Source organism: Ruditapes philippinarum, unplaced genomic scaffold (assembly GCF_026571515.1).
Source record: "Ruditapes philippinarum isolate M1 unplaced genomic scaffold, ASM2657151v2 ctg3170_1_1_1_1, whole genome shotgun sequence".
Lineage (NCBI taxonomy): Eukaryota > Metazoa > Mollusca > Bivalvia > Venerida > Veneridae > Ruditapes > Ruditapes philippinarum.
The window spans coordinates 39,305-64,328 of record NW_026857519.1 but is presented as its reverse complement, the minus strand read 5'-3'; the positions used below and the strand labels follow the sequence as shown (position 1 = coordinate 64,328).

The following is a 25,024-nucleotide window of genomic DNA, read 5'->3' as shown; positions in this document are numbered from 1 at the left end:
GGTTCATTTTATGATACTAAAATGCTATTAAAAAGCACACATTTATAAAGAAGAATTGAAAGCGTTACAATCATCAAATCATGCAACATATACATTTTATTAAGAAATTATTTAACCAACAACGACATATGACGTAGATGATTAGGTCATGTCAGTAGCAAACTGGAATTCACATGTTGCTGTTGATGAATTTATGTTAGTTAGTCATATTATTAATACTGACAGTGCCTTATCATATTGTACAAGCCAGCAAAAGGTTTGCTATATTACATAATCTACCTTACAGACGAAATTTCTGTTTTGAAGACGCGTCTCTATTATGACATGGGTGGAATAAGAAATACGATAAAGAATATCTGTATACCATTTGAGACTAACTGCGACAAATCAGTGCAAGTTTTATACCAACCATAGCCCCGCACCCCTACAGCCTCCCCCGCCCCGATAATTTATATTTCTAAGTTAAATCTGATTAAGAAACAAATAGATTAAGATGCAGGTAACAAATATTATTGACCTTTTTACAGGTAACACCTCACCTTAAAAAACTTTGATTATTTTAATATCGCTACAATCTCCTCGAAATGTTCTGTACAAGTACTTATCTCTGTAAAGTTCAGTCACGTGGGAGTGTGTCATAATTCTAACCTTTTATCACATCATTATACTTCCTGTCTTCCTAGCTTCCTTCATTCTTTTGCAAGATTTCAGGACAGGAATAGAAAATCTGTCAAGATAACAAACTAAAACATAAAAACAACATTGCAATCTCCCAACATAACTGTTTTCCCACTCAATGTCGACCTGATTATCTCTCATTATGTTGGTTTCAATTCTTTAATAATATTGAACAAAGGATGAGATTTCCTGCGTCTTTGTGCTCATCTTTTTTACAAGGCATCAATTAATTTTCTGTTAGAAATTGCTAGAACCATTAAAAGCATAAACGTTTTACTTTTTACGTATGTAAGTAACCAGTATATTGTCATTTACGTGTTTTAACAAAAGAAGACTTGAACTTGACTTGTTTTTAAAAGACATTTCGTAATTCATAAAGAACAAAATTTCACAATTTAGACACAATTTGGTCTTTAGAATTTTTACGTTGTTACCTTTAGAAAAACATTGATTGTTTGTGCTATAACTGAAGAGGCAACACAAATTAAAAATATTATCATCAGATACAATATTTTTTTCCGTAAGCATATAAGTAGTACATCGTTATAAGTGAAATATCGTTATAAGCAGTACATCGTTACAAGCGGTATATCATTATATGCAGTACATCGTTTCAAGTGGTATATCGTTATAAGGGAAATCGTTATAAGTGGAATTGACTGTAGATCTTTTATTCATAATATATTGCACACACAAAAATCTTCAAGAATAATTTCATTGTTGATCCAATGAACTTTATTTTGGCGTTTTACAAGATAGGAGGTGTATGTGAAGATATGATAAGTTGTTATTGTGAATCCATCACTCTCTAATCACATATTTGATTTATATTTCTTTCAGATATAAGATAAAACACCAGATAATCAATCAGTTACCATGGTAAAATTTTGAATGTTGTTACGTAAATGAAACCATATCACTCTGCATTAAGATTGCTTACTTAGCATCTTTGTTAAAAACATCTTATTTTAGTTGAATAACTTTGCAGATTGTGGTAGCATATTATATATAAATATATCATAGAGAGTTTAATAAAACTGACGTAGGTGGTGCACGTTTGTACATAGGGTTTGTCTATGATTTTTCTTTCAATTATATGTTTACAATGTCATGTAAATCTTTGCTTTGGTTTTGGCGTCATTTGTGAAAGATGACGTCACCGATATATACAAAGGAAATGTCTATGCCATTGTAAAAATAAACAATAAAAATGTGTTATTTAACAAGGCACATATTTCTTGGTTCACTATACCATGACAATGTGAGGATAAAGAGGAAAGATTTATAATATATCATATATAAATATAGAGCTATATACTAGTAAAGTAATTCTATAGTTTGAATTAGATACGTACCTAAAGCAAATAATACTAACATTGCGTTCTTTGGTACGGCTTGTATCTTGGCATATGGCATTTATTGATGACAACATTTGTATGTTTGCATTTAATGTTTCTGTGTGTCTTGTGTTTACGTGTGCTCGAATAAAAATGTTCCTAATACGTCATAAGGACACAAAAATCAACAATACTTATACAATTAAAGGCGAACATAGAATACTGAATTCGTTTTTCAAAGAACATGTCATTAACTTTTATAACCTGTTTGATCAAAACGTGTGTCTTATAACGGCTCAGGTGTTAACAAAAACGTTTGTAGTAAATAAAAAGTAAAATTTGATAGAATTTATTAAAGTAGAAGCTTGGTAAATCTTTTGATTAGTGTAATATCACTTATTGTTAAGTGTTGTTGTTGTATTAATTGATTTATTTAGGGAAATATACATAAATAAACAATACATTTAAAAAACAATTCGTTTATGAAATTAACTATTATGTACATGTACACTACTGTTAAAATAATAACTTTAAATGCAGCTTGCAGGAATGGCTTTTATGTGTTTTTGTATATTGTATGACTTGGCGTCAATTTTGTTGTGCTTGTTTGCAAATATTGTTGTTCTTAAATGAACGAAAATGATTTTAAAAAATGAAACTAGAATGTAAAAATATAAGCAACAATTCAAGCTGTCTCTATATTTATGATCTATACTCGGCGGTATATAGACCTACTTAATTAAATGAGGTATTTCTTATTAATATTATGAAGATTGATAAAAAGGAGAATTGTGGTAAAACATAAGTACAGATTCAGGCGGTATCTTCAATCACTTTGCCAGCTTTACCTCTGAGTAATCAAGTTAATATTTACAGAAATGTTTATTTATAACATTGTTAGAATGTCTTTAATTATTGCTATTGTTTAACATATCTTTATTTTCGATTCTCAAAATGATGACGTCCTCTTTACATTGTAAGCATTGCATTATATTAATAATACGTATCTGAAAATATAACTTGTTGCTCGTCCATATAGTATTTTCCGGTGGCGAGGATAAACAAAACAAACACACATATAACTTTTGTTGCAGAATATTGTCAATATTTCCCTTACAAAAAAAATGCAGACAATGAGTATGAAATTAAATAAATCTTTGTTATATTTCTAATCAACTGATTAAAGATGCAATTAACAAATAAAACATGGCCTTGAGGGCAATATGCAAGTTTACAGACTGGTTAGTCAGACTGAGGAAGGTATATGGCCCGAAGCGCAGCTGAGGGACATATACCTTCCGAGGTCTGACCAACCAGTCCGTAAACTTGCATTTTGCCCGAAAGGCCATGTTTTATTTGTTATATTATACCGAATCTAAATTCTTTCATCCCTTTTGTTGCTGTCATTTTTACTATAATTTGCTTTCAAATAATAAGTTATTTGTTCAGTGTGTGAAATATCTCAAACCCTAGTCGAATTTTTTATTATTATTTTCAAGCGATACAGCAAAAAATCATGCTCTTCTTTTGTTATTCATTTTTTGTTAATCGAATTAAACAGGCAAAAAAAACCCCGAACTTTCAGATTTTCACAAACTGTATAAATAAAATTTATAACCAATTTAAAGACAAATCAAGACTTTGATCAACATGTAATAAACTTATTTGAAACAAAACAATAAATTTAGTAAAAAAGACTCATTTAACAACAAAATAAAATATAATACCTCATTTGCATACGCCCTTCTATATTTAATATGACGTCATCCGGTCCATATAAGAATTATGGACCGCCCCCGGTCTGTATGCGGTTTATGGACCGGATGACGTCATATTAAATATAGAAGGGCGTATGCAAATGAGGTATAATATATTTCAATAATTAGATACAAAGTAATAGAAACACTTTTAACATGACTATAATTTAATTGTATCACATTTTTATCTCCGTTTTGATGTGCAAAGTGTTCTTGTTCTTATTTTGTTTACTATATTTCGAACCAAAGTCATAATTTGCATCTAAAGTGCCTAAGATAAAGCTACAAAGTTAGGTTGATCTTTGATTGTCTAGTTATTAAGTAAAATGGGATGAACTGCTGACAATATAATTTAATGGCAATAATGTCAATATGTATGAATTTAATACAAAGCTAACGTTCTAAAAATCATAAATTAGTCATATAATCGCAATATGCTGAACACTCTAACAATGCTATACATGTACATACTTCTAAAACTATTAACAATGATTTGTTTTAGTTCTGTTTTTATATAAAGTGTTGCTATATTAATTGGACAAATGCTCGAGTATATATTTCTTAAAATTTTACTTGATAGAAATGCAAATAATTCTGACTAAACGAGATCTGGTTGTTTCTTATTTACTTCGGAATTGGTGATTAATTGATGTTATTTACAAACATTCCATGATATGTGACGCACTGATCAGCATTGTCAATTATAATGTACTTAATGTATAAAGAATGTGTACATCATAAGCTGACGTCTTGTCGCACTCATATTTTTATATATACAGCAATGACTTATTAATTCATTTGATAGACGTAACTACGTAAATTCCGGAACTAATTGGCCACTTATTTCAACATCTTGTAGTTCTTCAGATTCTTGCAAAATAACAACCCAAATATTTAGCTTGAGACACGCTTGGAGAGAAAACAACTTGTTGAATATAGGTCTTATTGATATACCATTCTATCAACAAAATGTATACATTTATTACATCGAACCATTTTGTTTACATGGTAAAGGTATGAACATATCACCGGGTCTGGAAAACTTATAATCCACCTGAGATTTTGTCGGGGAAAATAGTAACGATATAGAAAGTTCTAAAGAATATAGTCACTGGCGGCGCTTTTGATGTTCGTTAATAATTATAATAACTGAAACAGATTATCTCTTTACTCTATAAATTAATTAAGTTTTCTTACCTAAATTAGATCATCGTTTTCAAGTTTTCATTTTGCGAGCGGTTAATAGACGTATTTGCAGTTTAAGTGGGACTGGAGCCAGTTTTAAAACAAGAATACTTGACTACCTTTATGAAACGAGAACTATTTTATTAAATAGATTATTGGGATAACGGACGAGTAAGTACAATATAATTGTATGTTTATCTTTGCATGCAATTGTTTAATGAATAAAAGCTTAATTAAAAAAAACGAATACATTTAATAATAGCTGAATACTCTGATTACATCGTTCATATGAAATATGTGTTTTTTAATTTCGCAGTTTTGGGAGGTGGGGAATGGTTATTTGTTCTATAAATCTTTGTGCCATTTATCTGCAACTTTTAAATTGTGTGATATAATACCGATAGTCAAAATGTGTAAGTCACTGCAGGATGACGTCACCACATTGTTTCTGAAGATACAGCTACGATATGTACATTAGTATATGAACTAGCTAATATCTGTATTTTAATTATAGAAAAGCACTGACAACATGATTAAGTAAAGATAAGAAAACGCAATAATAGAATTCCTTAAGATTTGAACAATATTGTAAACACTAATTGCACACTCGATATTTCCCGCAAACTCCTTGTCTTTTTACTGTCAGTACCGTACGACAATCCGGACTGAAATGAATGTACGGTATCAGTGAGCAATGGTAGTGGCACGTGTCCAAGGTGTATTGTGTCTAGCTGGGATAAGTCACGAGATAATGTCAAGTCTCATCAACTAGTATCATTGTGATATGTAGATGAAGACGTTTTCATTAATTATACATACAATTATAAGCCTTATATTCTCATACACTAATTCTCTGCTATTTAGGCACGGTACTTTGAATGAAATACATGTATATATACTGGCAGGATTTACTTTACTGATGACTTTAATCTATTTTGGTTACGTCACGTTTTGTTTAATGCTTAAATTCCAAAATACATGCTTTTGTTATTGGAAAATTGCAATTGTATTAGATAATTTTTGCATTTAAAACATGGACACAAGTTTAAAACGAAAAATGGAGAACCATAGTGTCGTGCTTGACCACTCTTTATTGAAGCTGCTCTAAAATTTCTTCATCGTGAGAAAACAAGTTTGCAAAATGTACCTTTGAACTTCTGAAAAGGTTCCAGGTTATTACGTGTAGACGCTTACAACATACACCATTTAACGATTGTGATAAGGAAAAGAAAATATTTTTATAAAATTTAAGAAGATACTTCTAAAATTTAGTTCATTATGTTTCTTATAATTAAGATTCTTCAAAGAATACTTTTAAATCAGGTATCCTGTCTCTAGAAGAAGCCAGCTCTTACTGAAGGTGGGTGATTTTATAAGTTGGCATCTTCCAAGTCATTATATACCGAATTATGAGAGCTCTTGCCAAATAAAAGAGCATACAGCCTAAATATTCCTGCCGTGCGGATATTTTATACTAAATTAATGACATACTCTGGATAACTTTCACCTTTACATTTAAAAAGTTTAAAGTGATCATTTCGGATAAGAAAAGGCTATTAGAATCAATTGGTAAGTCGATTTTTAGACATGAACTGTATGGATCATTCTTTTCGAATGTCATAATAATTTGTTTAAACTGTATGCATGATCTAACTGATTAATCAATCAAATAATGAATGTTAACTTTCGCAATATACGCAAAAAAGTGAAATAGGTAGATTTGGAAAAAAAAATTAGATTAAAGCCTTCAAGATAATGTATATGTATGATCGGGTATAATTATGAGCTATGTTGTTTGGTATATGCAACATATAATTATACGTATATTGTTGACTGAAGCAATATCAAAAGATTTGTTTCGATATAGCTATATACCAGTTTTGTTAGAATGTATGTTTTGAAATGTATTCTTCTTATTTACATTATTACATCTCCTCTGAAGATGAAGTACTTATTACCAAATGTTTTACTGTCAAGAATCGTTGTTAGCAACCATTATTTTTTGCACATGTGCATTTATTATGATGTAAGGATGATATATACCATTGTTTTAGCGTACAAATCTATGTTTTATACCGCCAATGTTTGTTACCTAAGCAGTTTGTTCAACACTATGACGAAAATAAGCAACAACATATTTTGTTTTTGTAATAATCATAACTATAGATCTAATTGATACATTGCTAACTGACGTTGCACGGCAAAGCGTACATGTATATAACTATTACAAAGTATTTTCTCTGATGCTTTATTTTCATTGTTTGACTATTAAACATGACACTGTCTTAAAACACCAAATATACTGAATAAAGGGTTAAGCTAGATCATAGAGATATGAACTATATATATTTAATGTCAATACGAATGCATGTTTTGCATGTACGTTATACAATTTTCAAACTTTTAAGGTACAATCATAAAAAGAATATACTGCATGTACTAAAAGTGATGCAGATGTGATCTTGCAATAATGATTTCCGCATCTCTAATACTAATACACTGTATTTGATTAATGCTTTGACAAAATGTATGTATATTTAATAGTTGATAAATTATCTTAAATACTGGTTTTCTTATTTTGACTTTATCATTTTATACATTTAATTACGAATTTCTTATTATATTTTTTAAAAATTTGTTTCTTAAAAACTAAATTTATGGGGGGTTTTTATTTGTAATTTTAACAAACAATTACAAGCAAAAAGATATAACCAACAAAACTTGTGTTTTGGAAGACAAATGTTAAGGATTCATAAATACAGATATGAATCATTGCCATTGAATCGCAATTTATTTTTTTAAAACATATTTCAAAAAATATTTGTTATGTTGCATGGCATAGGATGACAAGTCATAATGCATTCGTGTATTTTATTTTTAGAAAAAGTAAATGGTGCTAGAAATTCTTTTAGAATATATCACAGTTTAGAACATATTACATATAAGGCTTTGGCCAATAAATTTCTATAATTACTAGTATTTGTCTTCAGTAAAATGTTTTTGAAAATTGTCGGTCATATCTGATATAAAATTTACATTAAATTTAATTTTGATTCTATGTTTCTATTTATAGCCTTCCGGTTCATTTTCACGAGAATACGGGGGATCCGGAAGTGGCGGACTTTCTTCAAGCAGACGATATGCTTCACGTAAGTTACAGACAACTGTAAGTCTATTAATTTTTGCTAATGCATTTTTGCAGACAGTGTTAAACGACGAGCTTATAAGTTATCTTGTCATTGCATTTAAATAGTTAATGCAATTTTCCTGAAATACATAAAATGCTCAAATGACCAACAGAACAAACATATATAACAATCTGTTTCAATTGAACTTGTTCTTATACTTAAGTCATATTAACTCAATAAGTAAACTTTAGTTTTCAAAACTAGTTGATATGCAGTATATGTCTGTGAAAATGTACACCCACAAACATTGATATTCGCCAAATAAAAAAACAAACAACAATAGATTATAAAACTAAGAATGGGAACAATATTTAGAACGAATCAATTGCTACACTTAAACTATATTTATAAACATTTCATATGCCAATTTTGACTGCAACAAAAAAAGGTTACATATCAACAATGTCGTAAAGGTAAATCCGATACACCAACCTAATAAAGACAACAGATATTACAACTCAATATGCCAACCTTAAAAAGACAACAAAATATACAAAAACTAAGAGGGATACAAATTGGTATGATACAAAAGTTTGTACCATATAACATATTATGAATTTAGAGGACTACTTTGATGATCTGTCAATATAACCATACGTTATGATTGATTTTAACTTCACAGTATGAAAAATATACACGAACCGTTTTAAAATTTATTTATCTGATTTTAGAAGAGTAAATGTCAAAAGATGACAAAATATAGCAATGTATAAAGATAGAGGTTTTGATATTTGGCAACACTTTCAGGAATATGAGACGGTAAGAAGTCATTTAAATCCAAGCTTGTTTTTTCAAAAAGCTGTGTGCACCATGGATTCTTTGTTTTAATACAAAAATAAAATCGTCATCTGCATCTGTGCACATTATCTCAGATTTTTTTATCATATTTAATATCTCAAAGATGTTTTCTTTCTCTGTCACTATGCTTTCCAAGTCTTTTGTATGTGTAACTTAATTCGTCCTTAAATGAAATGATTCAAACGAAAATTTCATATCTCTAATACTAGTACCTCTCATATTTGTAACAAACCTCGTGTAAGTTAAAACTGTGAAAATACCTTACTTTCAATTCAGTGTTCAGTAAAACACATACAATACTGTGTCTCTTTTTTCAATCTGAAATTGTTGGACATTTTGCAGCAATATGTATTATCAATCTTCAATTTGTATTGCAATAATATTTTTATCAAGCCACCGCTATCTTTAGTGAACATTGCTTTATATCTAGATACAAAGGTTTAGTCCTTATCATAATGCATATAGTATATTGCATAAATTTGCCGTTCTGATTTATGTATTTTAATGACCGTATTTTCATGAGAAAACTCATAGGTATATACATTTTTCTTCATTGTGTTATCAATCATTTTAGAGTTACGGTCCTTGGTCAAGGCAATTCATTTACAAATTATAAAGCATATCTCTTACTCCTACAACACAACTTTTTTGTATGCTGAACATTGCTAATATTATTGATATATTGTGCATCTAAACTCCTAATTATCTCTGATTCTGTCGACTTGTGAACATCGTTAAGTGGTGATATGTTTTTGGACACTTCTAACTAGAAGAATCACCTTTTACCATAATGACTTGCCTAATTCTTGTGTATTTAACTTTTAATTTAATGTCTAGTTAATGTAAAAATGTACATATATTACACATTTGAACGCACACAGAGACAGTATTGTTAATATAATGTTCAGTACGCACAATTGAATACAGCGCATACAGAAAAAGCCTTTATTTTTCTGTATGCGCTGTATTTAATTGTGCGTACTGAACATTATATTAACAATACTGTCTCTGTGTACGTACAAATGTGTAATATATGTACATTTTTACATTAACTAGACATTAAATTAAAAGTTAAATACACAAGAATTAGGCAAGTCATTATAGTTTTTATAGCCAATATTGAGCTGAAAGAATTTCTAATTTCAACTAAGCTTAAAAATCAAGCAAAACTCTAGATGCACAACTACACATGTTGACGAACAGTAAACTGTATAGATCAATTACTTTTTGAGTTACGCAAGACTCAATTTTAAAATTTTACAAGAGCAATAATTCTACAAATACTGAATAAATTCATAAGCAAACCCCCATGTGCACAAGTACACATGATGACCAACATTCCTGTAAACTTTCACGACCCTAGGTCAAATACTGTTTGAGCTAAGCGCGACATAAGTTAAAAATTGCAAATTTTTACAGTCAATGGCATTAACAAAACGCGAAACCCAAGATGCACAACTTCACTTCAGCTGAACAACAGTCCTTAAAAGTTTGTTGACTCTACCTCAAGCGCTTTAAGAGCTACATGTTACGCACCATGGGAACGCAAACACGAATGGACACACGCACGGACGACAAGGGCAAATCGAATGCCCCCGCCTTAAAAAATGCTAAAAACTTTTTTTCAGAACATTTCAGACTTTAAAACCAAAGCAAGAGTTTAGTATCGAGCATTTTCATGTAAAAATTTAAATTCACGTGTTTTTCATTTAACAAGAGAATTTCAGACACATGCAAGTCTTTCTTTGAAAAATAATCTGTATATTAAATGGCGGCTTCTGATGCATTTTCAGGTGCACATTTCAAAATACCGGTAAACGTTTCTACATTTTCCAGAAAATTTCAGACATGTAAGGGTGATAGATATTAACCTTTGATGAGTGCAGACTGGTATATCATGCTCGTATCAAATCTACAAATAAACAGCAGTCATTATGGACGTAAATAAGTCTCTCCTTTTTTGCCACGTCTTATACAAAATACATGCACGGTCTCATGTTCTAGAATTTATGCATTCATAGAGTCAAAATGTCAGCGTTTGTACATTTTTTATTTTAGTGTTTATTCTTTATTACTCTACTCTCGTGCCAGATTATGGATTGACAATTTTGCTGTAAAACGACTCATTATAAGAAGTTTTTTCATTTAATATATTAAAGTCAAAAGTTGAAAGAGGGTCAAACAAATTGAAATTTGCCAACAAATTTTCGAACGAAAGTGAAATAAAAAAATCCAAAATTCATGATGAAAAAAATGTCATGCAGTTAACCATAAAAGTCGCAGACCCTGTTTCCTTGTTCACAGTTTGTGTACTCCCCTGTACCAATAACTAGAAATAAGAAGAAGAAGAAGAAGAACGTTTATTTCACTTAAACTACAAGTTTCTCGTGATTAACATATATACAAGCATAAATATATAATGACATGAAAAATACAATGACATGAAAGTAAACGTAATAATTATATTGGATGGACAAAACAAAATAGAGATGACACAAATATTAAAGCATAATGGATATTACATACACAGTAGTATACACAATAAAACTTTTCATTAGTTGGATCTGTTAGGTATACATAAAAGTAGGTTGAAATACATATCTAAGCATTAATAATCTGATATCTTAATTTGAAAGCTTCATTAATATATTTACAAAGCATAATTGTTTCTTTATTTTTATCACTTTTTAATAATTGAGTAAACTTATACATACTTGGTCTATTTCTATAATAATTCTTAATATATATATTTCTTAAATTTTCATATGCAGGACACTTAAACACAAAATGGAACTCGTCCTCAATTTCATTTGTATTGCAAATTAAACAATATCTTAAATTACGCTCTACTCTTTCACGTGAATATCTACCTGTCTGTATTCTAAGATTATGAGCTGAAATACGCAGTTTTGTCAAAGCTATTCTTAGTTTTCTTGATACAATATTTTCTAAATAAGGTGACATTTCAAAACTGTCCTTTACTGATTTATATAAAAATAATACATCATTACAATTAATACTAGCTCTCCATTCTTGTAAATATTCATCTATTAATCTCTGTTTAAAAACGACAATAAAACAATTTTGATTAACGCTTAAAGGGTTTAACCATACATCAAAAAAACCGTATTTTTCTAAAAGACTTCGTACATTTGCAAACCAGTTTGTATACCCTATATTTATATCAGACATACATGAGTTAACAATTGTAGTTATAATAATATTACTTGAACTTATTATCTTAAACCAAAATTTTACAATTCGGACATATCTGTTTATATACAACGGATATCTTCCAAGTTCACCATACACAGCTACGTTACTAGTAGATTTTCTAACACCAAGAATAGTTTTACAAAATTTCAAATGAATATTTTCTAACTTTTTTGATTTGTGAAAACCCCATACTTCACTTGCATACATTAAAATAAAACCAATAAAAGAGTCGAACAACTGTAGGGCTATTTTTGGTTTTGTTTCATATTTTTTCAAATTTGCCACTAAGTTATTTAGGGCTTTTAAACTTTTACCATACAAAGTTTGAGTATTTAAGTTAAAATTTCCTGTATAATTCAATGTGACACCTAGATAATTAAAATCATTTACGATTTCTATATCTTGACCATATAACCAGTTTTCTCCTGCTCTTAAACCACCCCTCTTACGAAAAACAACGATTTTGGTTTTGTTAACATTAACTTCTAATCCCCATTTATTACAGTATTCATGAAGCTTATTTAATGAATTTTGGAGATCTAGAGGATTTTCATCAATTAATACCATATCATCAGCAAATAAAAGTAAAATTAGGCAAATGTCTTGAAGATCTATACCAGAATTTAAGTTATTTTGCAAATAGAGTTCTAGATCTTCAATAAACAAGGAAAACATAAGTCACTTGAATGCTAAAAAGCAATTATCATATTGAATGCTCTGTAAAAATGCCACATTGGATAGCAAAGCCTACGGTGCAATAATAAGGTGTTTAGGTGTTTTAAAAATGATATTTTGGTTAATGGTTGATTAATAGCCATTAGAAAAACAACATTGTATATCATTCAAAGAATTTTAAGACATTTCAATCACCTCTTGATTAGTGCTACTAGCATAAAAACAATACTTTGTGACAATACACATGCTTCCTACTTATTATAGGTCTAGTTACTAGTACATAGATAAGACATACAATGTAATTTCTTTACAGCGGGTCTTGACTTTTAATCATTTAACGGTTTGGCCTTGTTTCAAAGACTGAGAAACATGAAGTCCATATCTGAAAGAAATATCATATTTTGTGAAAATTGCGATCACTTCTTAACAACATATCTTACATGTATCAAAAATGACATCGGGCGCTTCATTGTCAAACTACAAAAACAAACAAAAAATCATTGTCATTCACATTGACATCCACTATCTCCCCTTCATTAACATAGCTCTGACATAAATAATAACAAATAAACGTAAAAAACCGGCATCTCAATGCAGTATCGGTCTAACTCGTAATAGAATTTTATAGGAGTTACCCCGTTACTGCAATGAGGTGACGCATATATTTTGAGACAGCAACAATACATTTATATTCTCATTATTGTGTATGCGTCCTTGAATTTTCATATATCTTTTACAGATTGACACATCAATAAACTGCAATGAAATGTGGATGTAAAATTTAACTTAATGTTTCAGTTTTTGGTTCTATTTTTATGCTCTTGTTTTATTAAAACAACGAGTATCAATTATATAAAGAAATCACCTTGACCGTGTGATCTAGCATGTGCGAGTCATATCTGTTTTTAGAACGTATGAAATGTATGCTTCCTTTTATCCGACGTTTACACCTTTTGTAGGGCGTAACAATTTATTCAATCATGAACATATAAAATGATAAATTTATTTACATCAACACAATAAAGTTTACTCTAGTTTACCAATAATTATACTACAACACAACAAGACAACAACGACAACAAATATAAACACAAAAATGGTGTTCACACCTACTAAAGTGATTATAATTATTAGCAATTATAGGTCTTTCTCTCATTTACCTCTCTTTGTTAGTCAATTAATCATATCTTTTGTCCAATAACCATTTCCGTTCCACCAAAAGTTTGGCAGAAACTTCACTTTCAGAGTGTATAGATAATGTGTTTTGCTAATTACTCTAGATCTTGATGTTCAAAGCTAAAAGAACTTTGTTAATCTTTACATATCGCATCGTTAGCAGACTTAATAGTTTTTAATAAGCCCACGTGAGCCTGATTTTTTGGTGATTCTTATGGATCGTTTGTCGTCCGTAGATTTCCTGTATTTCAAATCAATTTTGATCAAACCACTTTACAGGAAGTCTTGTCACAAAACTAATTGGTGCAATAGTGGTGTGCTGCATACAAAGATGTTAAGGAAAAAGCAATATTTGTCTTGATATAAGAGGAAAATCTCGAAAGTAATCTCACATGACGGTCCCTTTGATATAATGACGAAAAATAGACGAGTCACATAACACCGTGGACAAGCAACGCTTTGTTTAGCTTTGTTGAACGTTTTGGTACATATTAAATGATTTAGAACTTGTTTTGGCATTCATAGCTTATTGAAGAACTATTAACTTCAGTTTCCTTTAATTTAACCTGCAGAACAGCTTGTCTTCTTAAACAAATAGGCGATCCATCTTACATATATCAATTTAATTAGTATTAATACTTTATTACGACTACAAATCATCTAAGCAAGCAATATGCCATAAGTTTCCATCGTCACTGATTAAAAAGGGAAAATATCTGTAAACCTAAAATCAGTATTTACATTTTAAAAAATGTATATGAAAGCCATAATAACAATGAAATTCATATTGCTTATAGTGTCACAACTCAGGGTCAAAAATGTAAATTCTGGAAGCAAATATATTTCTTCTCATCGTAGTCAGTCAGTGCGAGTGGCGTATTTAAAACTTTAGTAATAGTTTCCACAAAGGCAAGACGTTTTACGTATTAAACGGAATTATGCTTATAATTACCAGCTAGCTTACCAGAATTAACTTTCCAGGTTTTGTCAATGTTAAATATTCCTTATAATTCCTAATAATCGAACCGAACATTATAACGTATAGGAGTAGACCATTGCATTATTAAATAAAAGTAGTTTCTCAAAAATTGGCCTCGATAGCAATGGGAATCAGACAAAAAATACTGTATTCACATAGCATGTCCTTAAAACCATTCGTTTTATAAATAAGACTCTATAAAGAATGTCAAAATGTTCTTTAAGCTATATGTTCATTCCAAGACGTATTTTATAAACATACGTGTAAAATAATCTCTGAAACTCTGAAATTTAACTGTCCATAAACACATGTATTTGACTGAGATCAACGGTATTGTACATGTATATAATAGTATTTGCCTCTCAATATCTATCTACTATTTCTTTCATTGGTTTAGGGAACATGATAAACAAATAATTTCAACGATATCAATTGTTTAGATATATTGATCTTCTCATGCAGGTTTCTTAATCCCTTTTTGTTAACTTTCCATCTTTTAAATACCTCTTATTATAGATGTTAACACTGATATTTTGGATCGGGATCTGAAAACATGATATTGAATTGTAACAGGAAACTGTTCAGGTTCTTTTTGAATTACATGTTTTTGCGGCTGTTATATGAAAACTAGAAACGCGGAAATGTTTTCTTTTCAGTTAAGGTGTATATTGGATTTTCTTGTCGGTTTTGTGTGCTCTTAATTGCTCTTTTAGCTCTGTACTCGCTGGGCAGAAATCTGAATAAAGCACATGTACCTATAGATCTATGTTCTAGCGTTTAGAAGATAAGACTTACCGTGTTTTTACCAGATGCGTAGGATTTTCACTTTTATGTTTCTGGAATCATAGTTACCATAATTATAACAGTTTGATTTTGTAATTTACTTTCAGAGAGATTACGTGATGTTATAATTAATGTTTGTACCTGTGTACTGCAAATATATACCGGCACAGGTTCATGTTTATATAATGTATTGTTTATATTTGAAAGGTGTTGCTTTGAACTGACTCACACTATATCTTATCTGGAATTATATTTCAGTTGAACTTTTTTACAGTCAAAGTGTTGAATTATAGTATACAGTGTATGTGTTAGATTTATATAAAAATTACAAGTGATATTTGGATATTAACAAGGTTTGTGCTAGTTGTTACTTTATTTTGCAATGAATATGTATTTCTATAGGTATTAGATATACAAATTAAGTTATGATGTTTACATTTGTCGTGCGGGTAAAAAAGATTATTTGAGGTGGGTTTTATTTTCTGATGCTGATGTAAATTGGTTTATTTTAGCTAATGAAAAATAATATCTTACATACAAGTATTATTACAATTACTGAAGGCTTTAGAATTGCCTTACTATTAAACAATGATATTCTTTGAACATTTAAATATGATTTGTAAATATATTTTTACAGATACCTGTACTATTACAGTTGCACACAAACAACATATGCTATTTACCTGTAATTTTAACAAAAATAACTTATTTATAGAATTTTGTAATTATTTTTAAAATAAAAATCATTTTATTATCGAATTTATCCATTATAAAGAAAGTTTTCAAAAAAGAAAGAAGTATTCTACGTAACAACACATGTCACCATTACGTATATAATTATGCTAAAGTTTAATTGTATGGTATACTAACTTATAGTGGTGTTTTATTGTATAATAATGCCCATTTAAAAAGAACACAATATCCCTCAAAGTATAATTTGTGTATTACATTGAAAAAGTTAACTGAAATGAAACTAAAGAGTTGTTTGGGAATTAAGTCTTAGTAAATATAAATAAAACATGCATATAAGGATTTTTTCATGAGAGTTAGTTTTATGTTGATATATACATAACATAGTAGTTTGCCGTATATAATTAAAAAAACACTAATTTGAATATGCCGTATCTTTTGGCCTTCTTCAACAGCATTTATTATACATACACAAATATAATTTGACTTACAAGGGAAGTCATTGAGCGAATTTTTGTTTTGAATTTTAAAAAGAATTTAAAAAAGGGTGGTTATTACAACACACGATTGTACAGAGTAACGGTTATAAATTGGTCACTGCACTTCAAGTTACATTCATGTAAATACATTACAGATTTCATGTTATGCTACGGACAAATATGATCCGGACAAAAATGTAGGATGAACGAACAGTAGAACGGACACAATTGACATATAAGATTGTGCACAATACGTTTATTGCAAGATGATAATTAATTGAACTGTGAAAGAACTTTCGGTAAAAATGTTTACTTCAACGTATGTTTAATAAACTAGGAAAAATAATAATTTTCACAGAACATGTACATGTTTTTAACAAGATTTGTACCGGTATATGTTCAGACCTTTACATTCTAGTAAATCATTCAGTCATTTCAACGAAAAAACAACTTACAAAAAAGAAAACAATCCAATTAAGCGTAAGAGGATAGACAAGTGTTGTACAAATCGTGAATGCCTTATCTTTCTTTGTCTGGAAGAATGAACTTCATCTTCTACATCGTTATCATCACATTCATCACAAAATTCACCCAATTGGTTAATGAGCTGATCGACGATAAATACTCCTTACCACTATCAGTGCTACTCGCAGTCAACTATCTTACATCACTTACTGTTTTATCTAAATTAACAAGAGTTTTAACTTTTCCACCCATGTCAGATTTAACGCTTCGGATGCCAAACTTAAAAAGTTTAAATAATCAATCCAGTTAACCATCTTCTAGCAGTCGTATGATTTATGCAACTAAGACAACGCAGGGAAGTTAAGGGCAGAAATCAGTTTTGTCTAAAGGAATATAGTGCGCTTTCAGTAACAACATTAGTTGAGCACTTAAACAAATCATTAATTTTACTCAAGTCGTGTTCAAGAAAGCTCGACTAACTGTTTACAGTAAACGAAGCTGATGCGCGATGCTCTTGTTGTTTTTTTTAAATGTGTAAAGAAAATGTAATAAGAATCATAAGAAATAAAATTTATTGTAAAAGGATTATGATTTGTAATTCATTGTATATTTATGTATGGTCAATTAACTAATTTATGTTGATAAATGATTATCTGTTCAAAAAATGGTATATATATATTGTTCAAATAATGCTTTGTAACTCCGCAAAACGTCCGTACCGTAAAACGTACGTATATGGACGTTTTGCGGCGCATATCGTCCACATTTTTCTGACGTACATTTTGCGACAAAAAAGCATGGTCCTGCCGCATAACGTCCATATTTTAAAGTTTATATAATTTTCGTTAATTTTGACCAACTATTATCAGGTGTTATTATGTGTTAGTTTTAGCTCACCTGAGTATGCGCCTGTCTGTCTGTCCATCCAAATTTAGCTTATTACGACTCAACATACCCTAAGCAATATGTCCAGAGTTATCTGTCCTTGAATTAAAATATCTGTTATATATTCACATTGTTACCACTCCAACGCTTTCATTTCTTCATCAATCTTGACAATTTTCAACAGAATATCCATGACCATAAAATCTCAACGAAGTTAGATTATAGGCTAAATCTAACAAAAACAAAAACAACAAAAAACGCAATATATTTCACCTTGTTAGTGCTTTCGTTTAAAATTTTTTATGCAGAATATGTATAACAATAAGGTCTCGATCAAGTTCATTTATGAGCTAAAACGACAGAAAATGTCAAGAGTTATTTGCCTTTGAATAATAAAAATAAAAACATATTTTAAAGTCAAATAATTGAATTGGGATAAAACTGCCATTCCTTTGTTATCAATGATCAGATGTCATTCATACATTTATGACAGGACGGACATCTTGAATAGTTCAACTATAATATTGACCTTGAAATGACCTTGACCTCAAGGTCACTATTGAATTTTGCTTAAATTACCATATATTTGTCATTTACAGATATTTGGATATTGATGACCATTTCAGACGAGGAATTAAGTCTTGATATCAGTTACCCAGATTCTGACCAAGTACATGAAATGTACTTGCTTTTTATTTGTAATATTCAATGCCATCTATCCTTGTCATGTGGAGCCTTTATAGGCAGGTGGGCAATATAAGGCCACCATGACCTTTTTGCTTTGTTTAATTATAAAATTACATTGTTCAATTATAAAATTACATTATTGCATTCAAACAAAACGCTTACATTACGATATTTTAAAATATGCTTTAGTTTTTATCAATAGAACAAATTGAACTTCTTTTTCATCATTTCATATGCGGAAGAATGTTTGTTATCACACATTATCTATGTAACTTATAGGCGAAATGTTTTGTTCTTCAGGCGATAAAATAATACGGTTTTAGTTTAGGACTAACCTATAGATTAAATCATTTTTCAAAGTTATATTTTATGGTCAACAAGAACACAAAAAAATTATTCCCACTTCTTGATGCAATTATATGAAAAGCTATTGTCAAAAGCAAAGCTTAATTTTAATATTTTTCTCATTCCCTCAGTCCAATCCCCGGTTCGTCCGTCCGTATAGCCGTTCTTTTTTGTATGTCTATAAGATTCCATTTACTTCAATATCATCGTTTTTATATCTCTGCTGCTGCTGCTGCTGCTTGGTTCCATTCTATAAAAAAATTTATTCGAAAAACATCCTCGGCTTAAGCATATTTCTTTTTTTTTTTAATAAAAAAGTCAGAATATATTATATAGGATCACAAAAATATTGCTCTTTAATGTTTATTTCGTCATATCTTTACCTGAAACAATATGAAAGTGACAGAACCAATAAAAGTAACGTTTACAATGAATATATTTTAATACAGAAAATATGGACGATATGCGACGCAAAGACACACTCTCGCCGCAAAACGTACGAAGTACGATACGCGCCGCAAAACGTCCTCACGCGTACGTTTTGCGGGACGGACGTTTTGCGGTGTTACAATGCTTTCAAACTCAATGTTATGATGTTTATGGTATGGGTTCTTATGTTATAAAAGAAATAACAATACCGGTATACAATACATAATAAAGCAATGAAGTGATTTATGACATCATTTATAACATTTGTAAAATCTCATTTAGAGATTAAACACAACTTTAATGAAGTTTTCAGTATCAACAATAAGAAGTATGCACATGTAAATTTCAATTTGAAACTAAACCGTACGTACGGATTTTATGAATTGTAAAATTAGGGTGGTTCGTTTCAGTTGTCATCAGATAGAAAAAACAGAATACCTCAAAAAAGTCCAACAGGACACAATTGAAAATAATGCAGGCTCGGTTTGATTGAGTCTGTTAATGGACGGAAGTGGTAACTGCACGCTACCGGTCACTATTCCTAGCACCGATTTTTTAATAGTTGTGGATTGAGGTCTTAAGTCGGATTTGTTGTTTTCCTTATAGCTGGAAAATATATAGCCTTAATGTACCCAACAACGACTTTTTGGTTAGAAAATACAATATCTAGAGTACATTTAACATAATTGCTGTACTGGATACATTAGTCTTTTCTAGAAAATGTTACAAATACCTTGATACCTTTGACGTATGTACTGATGATTTAGAGGAAAGAAAAAAGGGCGAGAAAATTGGCAAAGACGAAATTGGTGTGAAATGAGATTTTCAGACGTGAGAATTGTTAGGTTGAGGTGGTCTGTTTCTGTAAACATGCTGCATGCCTCATAGGTAGCAGAATAGTTCAATTATTTTTGTAAATTGTCGAATTCAATTTAAAAAAAAGATTAATTTTGATAGCGTTTCAGAAGAGTTTAACAGCTAAAATTAAAGTGTTATTAAATCAAAGTACAAATATATCTTCAAAAAGCGTTATTAGTGCCATTATATATTATATTGCTATATAAAATTTAGAAGTACTTGACTTTTATCGTAAATGAAAGAACAAACATAATTAGCATATACTTTTTCTTTACTTTTAAATAATTTTTTTGCCATTGTTAAGTTTGCATTACTGTGATGAAAAAGTGTGATTTTGGGATTTTCGCCTGAGGTTCTTCGATTTACTGGTGTACATTTGATTTCAAATATTTTGAACTATTTTCAGTTGTTAAGTTTGCGTTTGGTATTAAAGTTATGATATATTTCTAATGGAGTCGTTAGTGTTTTATTTTCATGTAATAAAATGCATATAATGCGGGCGTGCGTTTTCATTGTCCTTAAGTATACAATTAATAAGAAATGGCTCGTTAATGCCTCAATTTTGTTTTATCTTTTATACGTCCTTTTATACGTGGCTTTAAGATACTACTTGTCCAAATGTTAAATATTCACATCAAAAATGTATACAACGATGAACAAATAAATCAATTCGTTTTCTTGGATATAAATAAGAATTTTTTGAAAACAGTCATTTTTTAAAAATATCTTTAATTGAATTTAAAGTTTTAATTAGTAGATTTATCTGTGATTAAATGAAACTTTTATTTTAACGGTATGCTATGAATGGGTGCACCTTTAAGCAGACGTGTTCTGTGAACTAACAGCTGATATAGGTAAATAAATAAATATTGATGAATCGGTTACCTTGGTAACTAAGTATATTCACCTCAGTATTTTTGTGGAAACATGCAAACTACATTATATGCAGTTATATATTTAACAGGGGGAGTTATAATGTGTTAAAGGGACCAATTTTTGTATGTGTTATTTATAATATGTGAGGTCGGATAAAAGAATAATATGGTAGGTAAATCAGATAGGCAGATTCTTTTCAAATCATACTAATCATTTAGCCAGAATTATATAAATGCAAATAACGTCACGAACGTTTGTGTTTAAGTTGAAAGAAGTATTACGTTTGTTGGATTCTGAAATTGATAGAATTGTTTAGTCTATATAAAAATACATTAAAAAATATATTTTCTTAACTCAAATTTGTGGGAATTTTTTTATCTAACCTTTTATTTTCAGTTGCTTTATAAAAAGAGTAATGAAAACTCATGCAATAAGAATAATTTACGTGATCTTAGAATATGACAAAAGAAACACTTTTGGCAAAAGTATTGGGGGTCACAGATCACGTTTTTGTGTTGCCTGTCCTTTAATAGATATTTTGCTTATTTCAAAGTAATATAAATTAATCATTGTTTCAATGAAAGGTGAATCACAAGTATTTCTTCTGCTTTTCATGCAGCGATATTCCCTTTAAAACTTAAAAAATAGCAGAGAAGTTTGTTTTTCTTCTTATTTTTAAAGAAATTTTAGCCTCTTTTCTTAAAGTGAAAATAGGGAACAAAATGTTTAATTGAATTCAATGACATATTTTATTGTGATAAAGGACAATATGAAAATCATAAACCCAAATGTTTTATCTGGTTTGTCAGACTGATGTATAAGTTATCAGCACTGAAAAAACGTATGAAATGTTTCTGTGATCATACAAGGTTTAAATTAATTCGGTCATACAAAAATGTCTATGTAACGTACCAGCTTTGTGTATAATATTATCTCATATTGTTTCAAAAATAAATATATTTCATTTCTTTTACAAGTTGTTTTTTAAAGGCACATTATGCCTTAGAAAAGAATACATGTGTCCAAACATAGTTTTAAAACATTTACATATTTATTGGTTTTAGCAGAGACATAGAAAAATATTTATGGCAAAAGAGTAAGATGCTTATGACTTGAAGAAAGTAGCACTGGAAGTGAAATTATTTTTAAAATAGTCACAAAATGTAAACAAAGTAGTATTTTAACTTCCGTGCAAATTACTTAAACACTTAATTAATTTGCACTAATTGCCAGAAAACAACAGAAGCAAAAAAAGTTCAAGTAATTTGCCATAAGTATCTTTTTGAAATCTAAAAATAAAAAAGCTTTTGAGAAATAAACTAAAACCATTTCCGAGATATAATGGGCCTTTAAATGAAATAAACGTTAATATGCAAGTTAGGTAGTTCAAGTGGAACTTGTATGAGGACTTTTCAAACTCTTTATAAAAAAGTTGTTCATAAAAACGATCAGATAAGTATACCATATATCATAACAACTTAAAGTATTTTTTTCCAAATTTGTACAATACAGAAGAAATTAGTCATTGTTTTGATACAGTATACATTATTTGGAATCACCTGTAGTTAGTATTCTGGTAGATATATCAATCTACATCATGTGGGAATGATAGAATGTAAATGTTTTCCTCTACTTCTGATAAACTGAAAATACTTCGTCTGATTCACCACTTACTTCATTAAAGCGGCCGTCTTACGGAACGATGTGCATTGAAAACTTGGGGGCGATATAACACAAAATGAAATAAAAAAAAAACATGAAACTAAGGCTAATAAAGCATAATGCCAAAGTAAAGGATCATAGAGGCTAATAAAACATAATGCCAAATAAAGGCTAATAAAACATACTGTGGAATGAAGGATAATAAAGGATAACACAAAATGAAAAATTAAAGGCTAATAAAACATGTTGCCACAATAAAGGATTATAAAGGCTAATAAAACATAATGCGAAAAAAGATAAAGGCTAATAAAACATAATGTGGAATAAAGGATATCAACACAAAATGAAAAATAAAAGCTAATAAAACATAATAAAGGCTAATAAAACATAATATTGGCCGATAAACTAAATAAAACTAGATCCATGTATTTTAACCATTTACGAAACAACGCACTTTCGACCCCCCCCCCGCCCCTCTTTTAAGCCTCAAATAGTGAAAAAATGTCCTATTTTGGCCCCAAATACATGTTTTCGTTTGAGAAATGTTGCTAAACAAATTGAGCACTTTTCCAGCGCCGCCCCCATTCAAAAGATACATCAGGGGGTTGTCAGAAGGGGGATGTGCCCCCTTCTGTTTGGGGGGTTTGAAGGGGGCGGTAGTTCCCCTCATCGCCAAGAAAATTTTGGACTTGTGAGAGGCTAAAAATGACCCCAGATCGATCATAAGGTAACGTGTAACCAACGCTGAAAAGCCTTTGACTCTATCTCAATCCCTTGAGAAGTTGCAGCACTTTGAAATAAATTTTGATGGAAAAAATCGAGACAAAATAGTGATTTTTGACAATTTTGAGATGTCCCCTCGTTGTCATGGTAACAGGAAATTTAAGACTCAGCATGTTGTTACAAAGGCAATGGTCCAGTCAACATTTGTGCCAAGTTTGATTAGTATTGAAGCATTTTTCATAGTTTCATAGCAGTTTGAACTTGTAACAGGAGGCTTTTCAATGAAAATGGCCATTTTTCACAATATGCTCATGAGGGAAAGGGTTAAAAGAAAATAACAACAAAAACATAGGCTGATGAAATAGTGGATGACATTATAACACAAAAAACTAATGATTAAATTTAAATTAATTAAATCAAATTAAACCACACTCGGATAAACACTAGGTGAAAAAATCAAAACATAGGCAAAGAAACACTAATTGCAATAAAATGCATAATAATCGGGTTTAACAAATAAAACAGAGGCTGTCAAATACTTATATCAAATAAAAACACTGCAGCTGATTCAAATTCATTTGAAAAAAAAAAGAATGTTGAAAAATAGTTAACTGTCCGCTTTTCCATTTTCTACTTAACGTATCTGATTGTATTTGGTAGGATGCAATCTATTTTTAAACTCTTTTAGTAAAATGTTACGTTTCAAAGTTGTTTGAAAGGTGTACAAATAATATTGAAATTTTATTGAATTAATTATTATACTACTATAAAAAATTTATAAAAATACCACAACAGGCAGAGTTTTGGTTACTTTACTTGGGACACGCCTCAAAAAAACAATCCTGGGTATGTCTTTAAAATGAGAAGGTGTTTATTTTATAGTAAAGGGCCATAGACTGGTACCCTGAAGTTTTCAATTACATAAAGAAAACCCAAATTTTCATCATTTCGGGGGGAATGAAAGTTGTTTTCAAGAGAAAAAATTTTGGGCTTCAAGAAAACACTTTAAAAAAATATCTTTTACCTTTCGGATCATAATAAAGTTTTATTATTTTTGGGATTTATAAAAATTTTTTTCTTTAAAGGGGGATTGGCATATAGTAATATTTTTCATAAGTTTATTGACGGAAAATTCTGAATATAATCATAATAT

At 29.8% G+C, this 25,024-nt stretch overlaps 2 protein-coding genes across 2 annotated transcripts in view; both read left to right on the top strand.

The window, feature by feature from the left end:
- LOC132750040 (uncharacterized) overlaps positions 1-15,900 on the top strand; it is a 31,922-nt gene extending 16,022 nt beyond the window's left edge. Inside the window, exons 2-3 of the mRNA XM_060739980.1 lie at positions 8,031-8,123; positions 15,880-15,900. Of these exons, the coding sequence (XP_060595963.1) occupies positions 8,031-8,123; positions 15,880-15,900 (114 nt within the window). The remainder of the gene's footprint in view (positions 1-8,030; positions 8,124-15,879) is intronic.
- The window catches only part of LOC132750043 (serine/arginine repetitive matrix protein 2-like), a gene marked incomplete at its 3' end in the record, with an annotated part of 43,929 nt that continues 34,749 nt past the window's right edge, over positions 15,845-25,024 (top strand). The window contains exon 1 of the mRNA XM_060739981.1: positions 15,845-16,125. The remainder of the gene's footprint in view (positions 16,126-25,024) is intronic.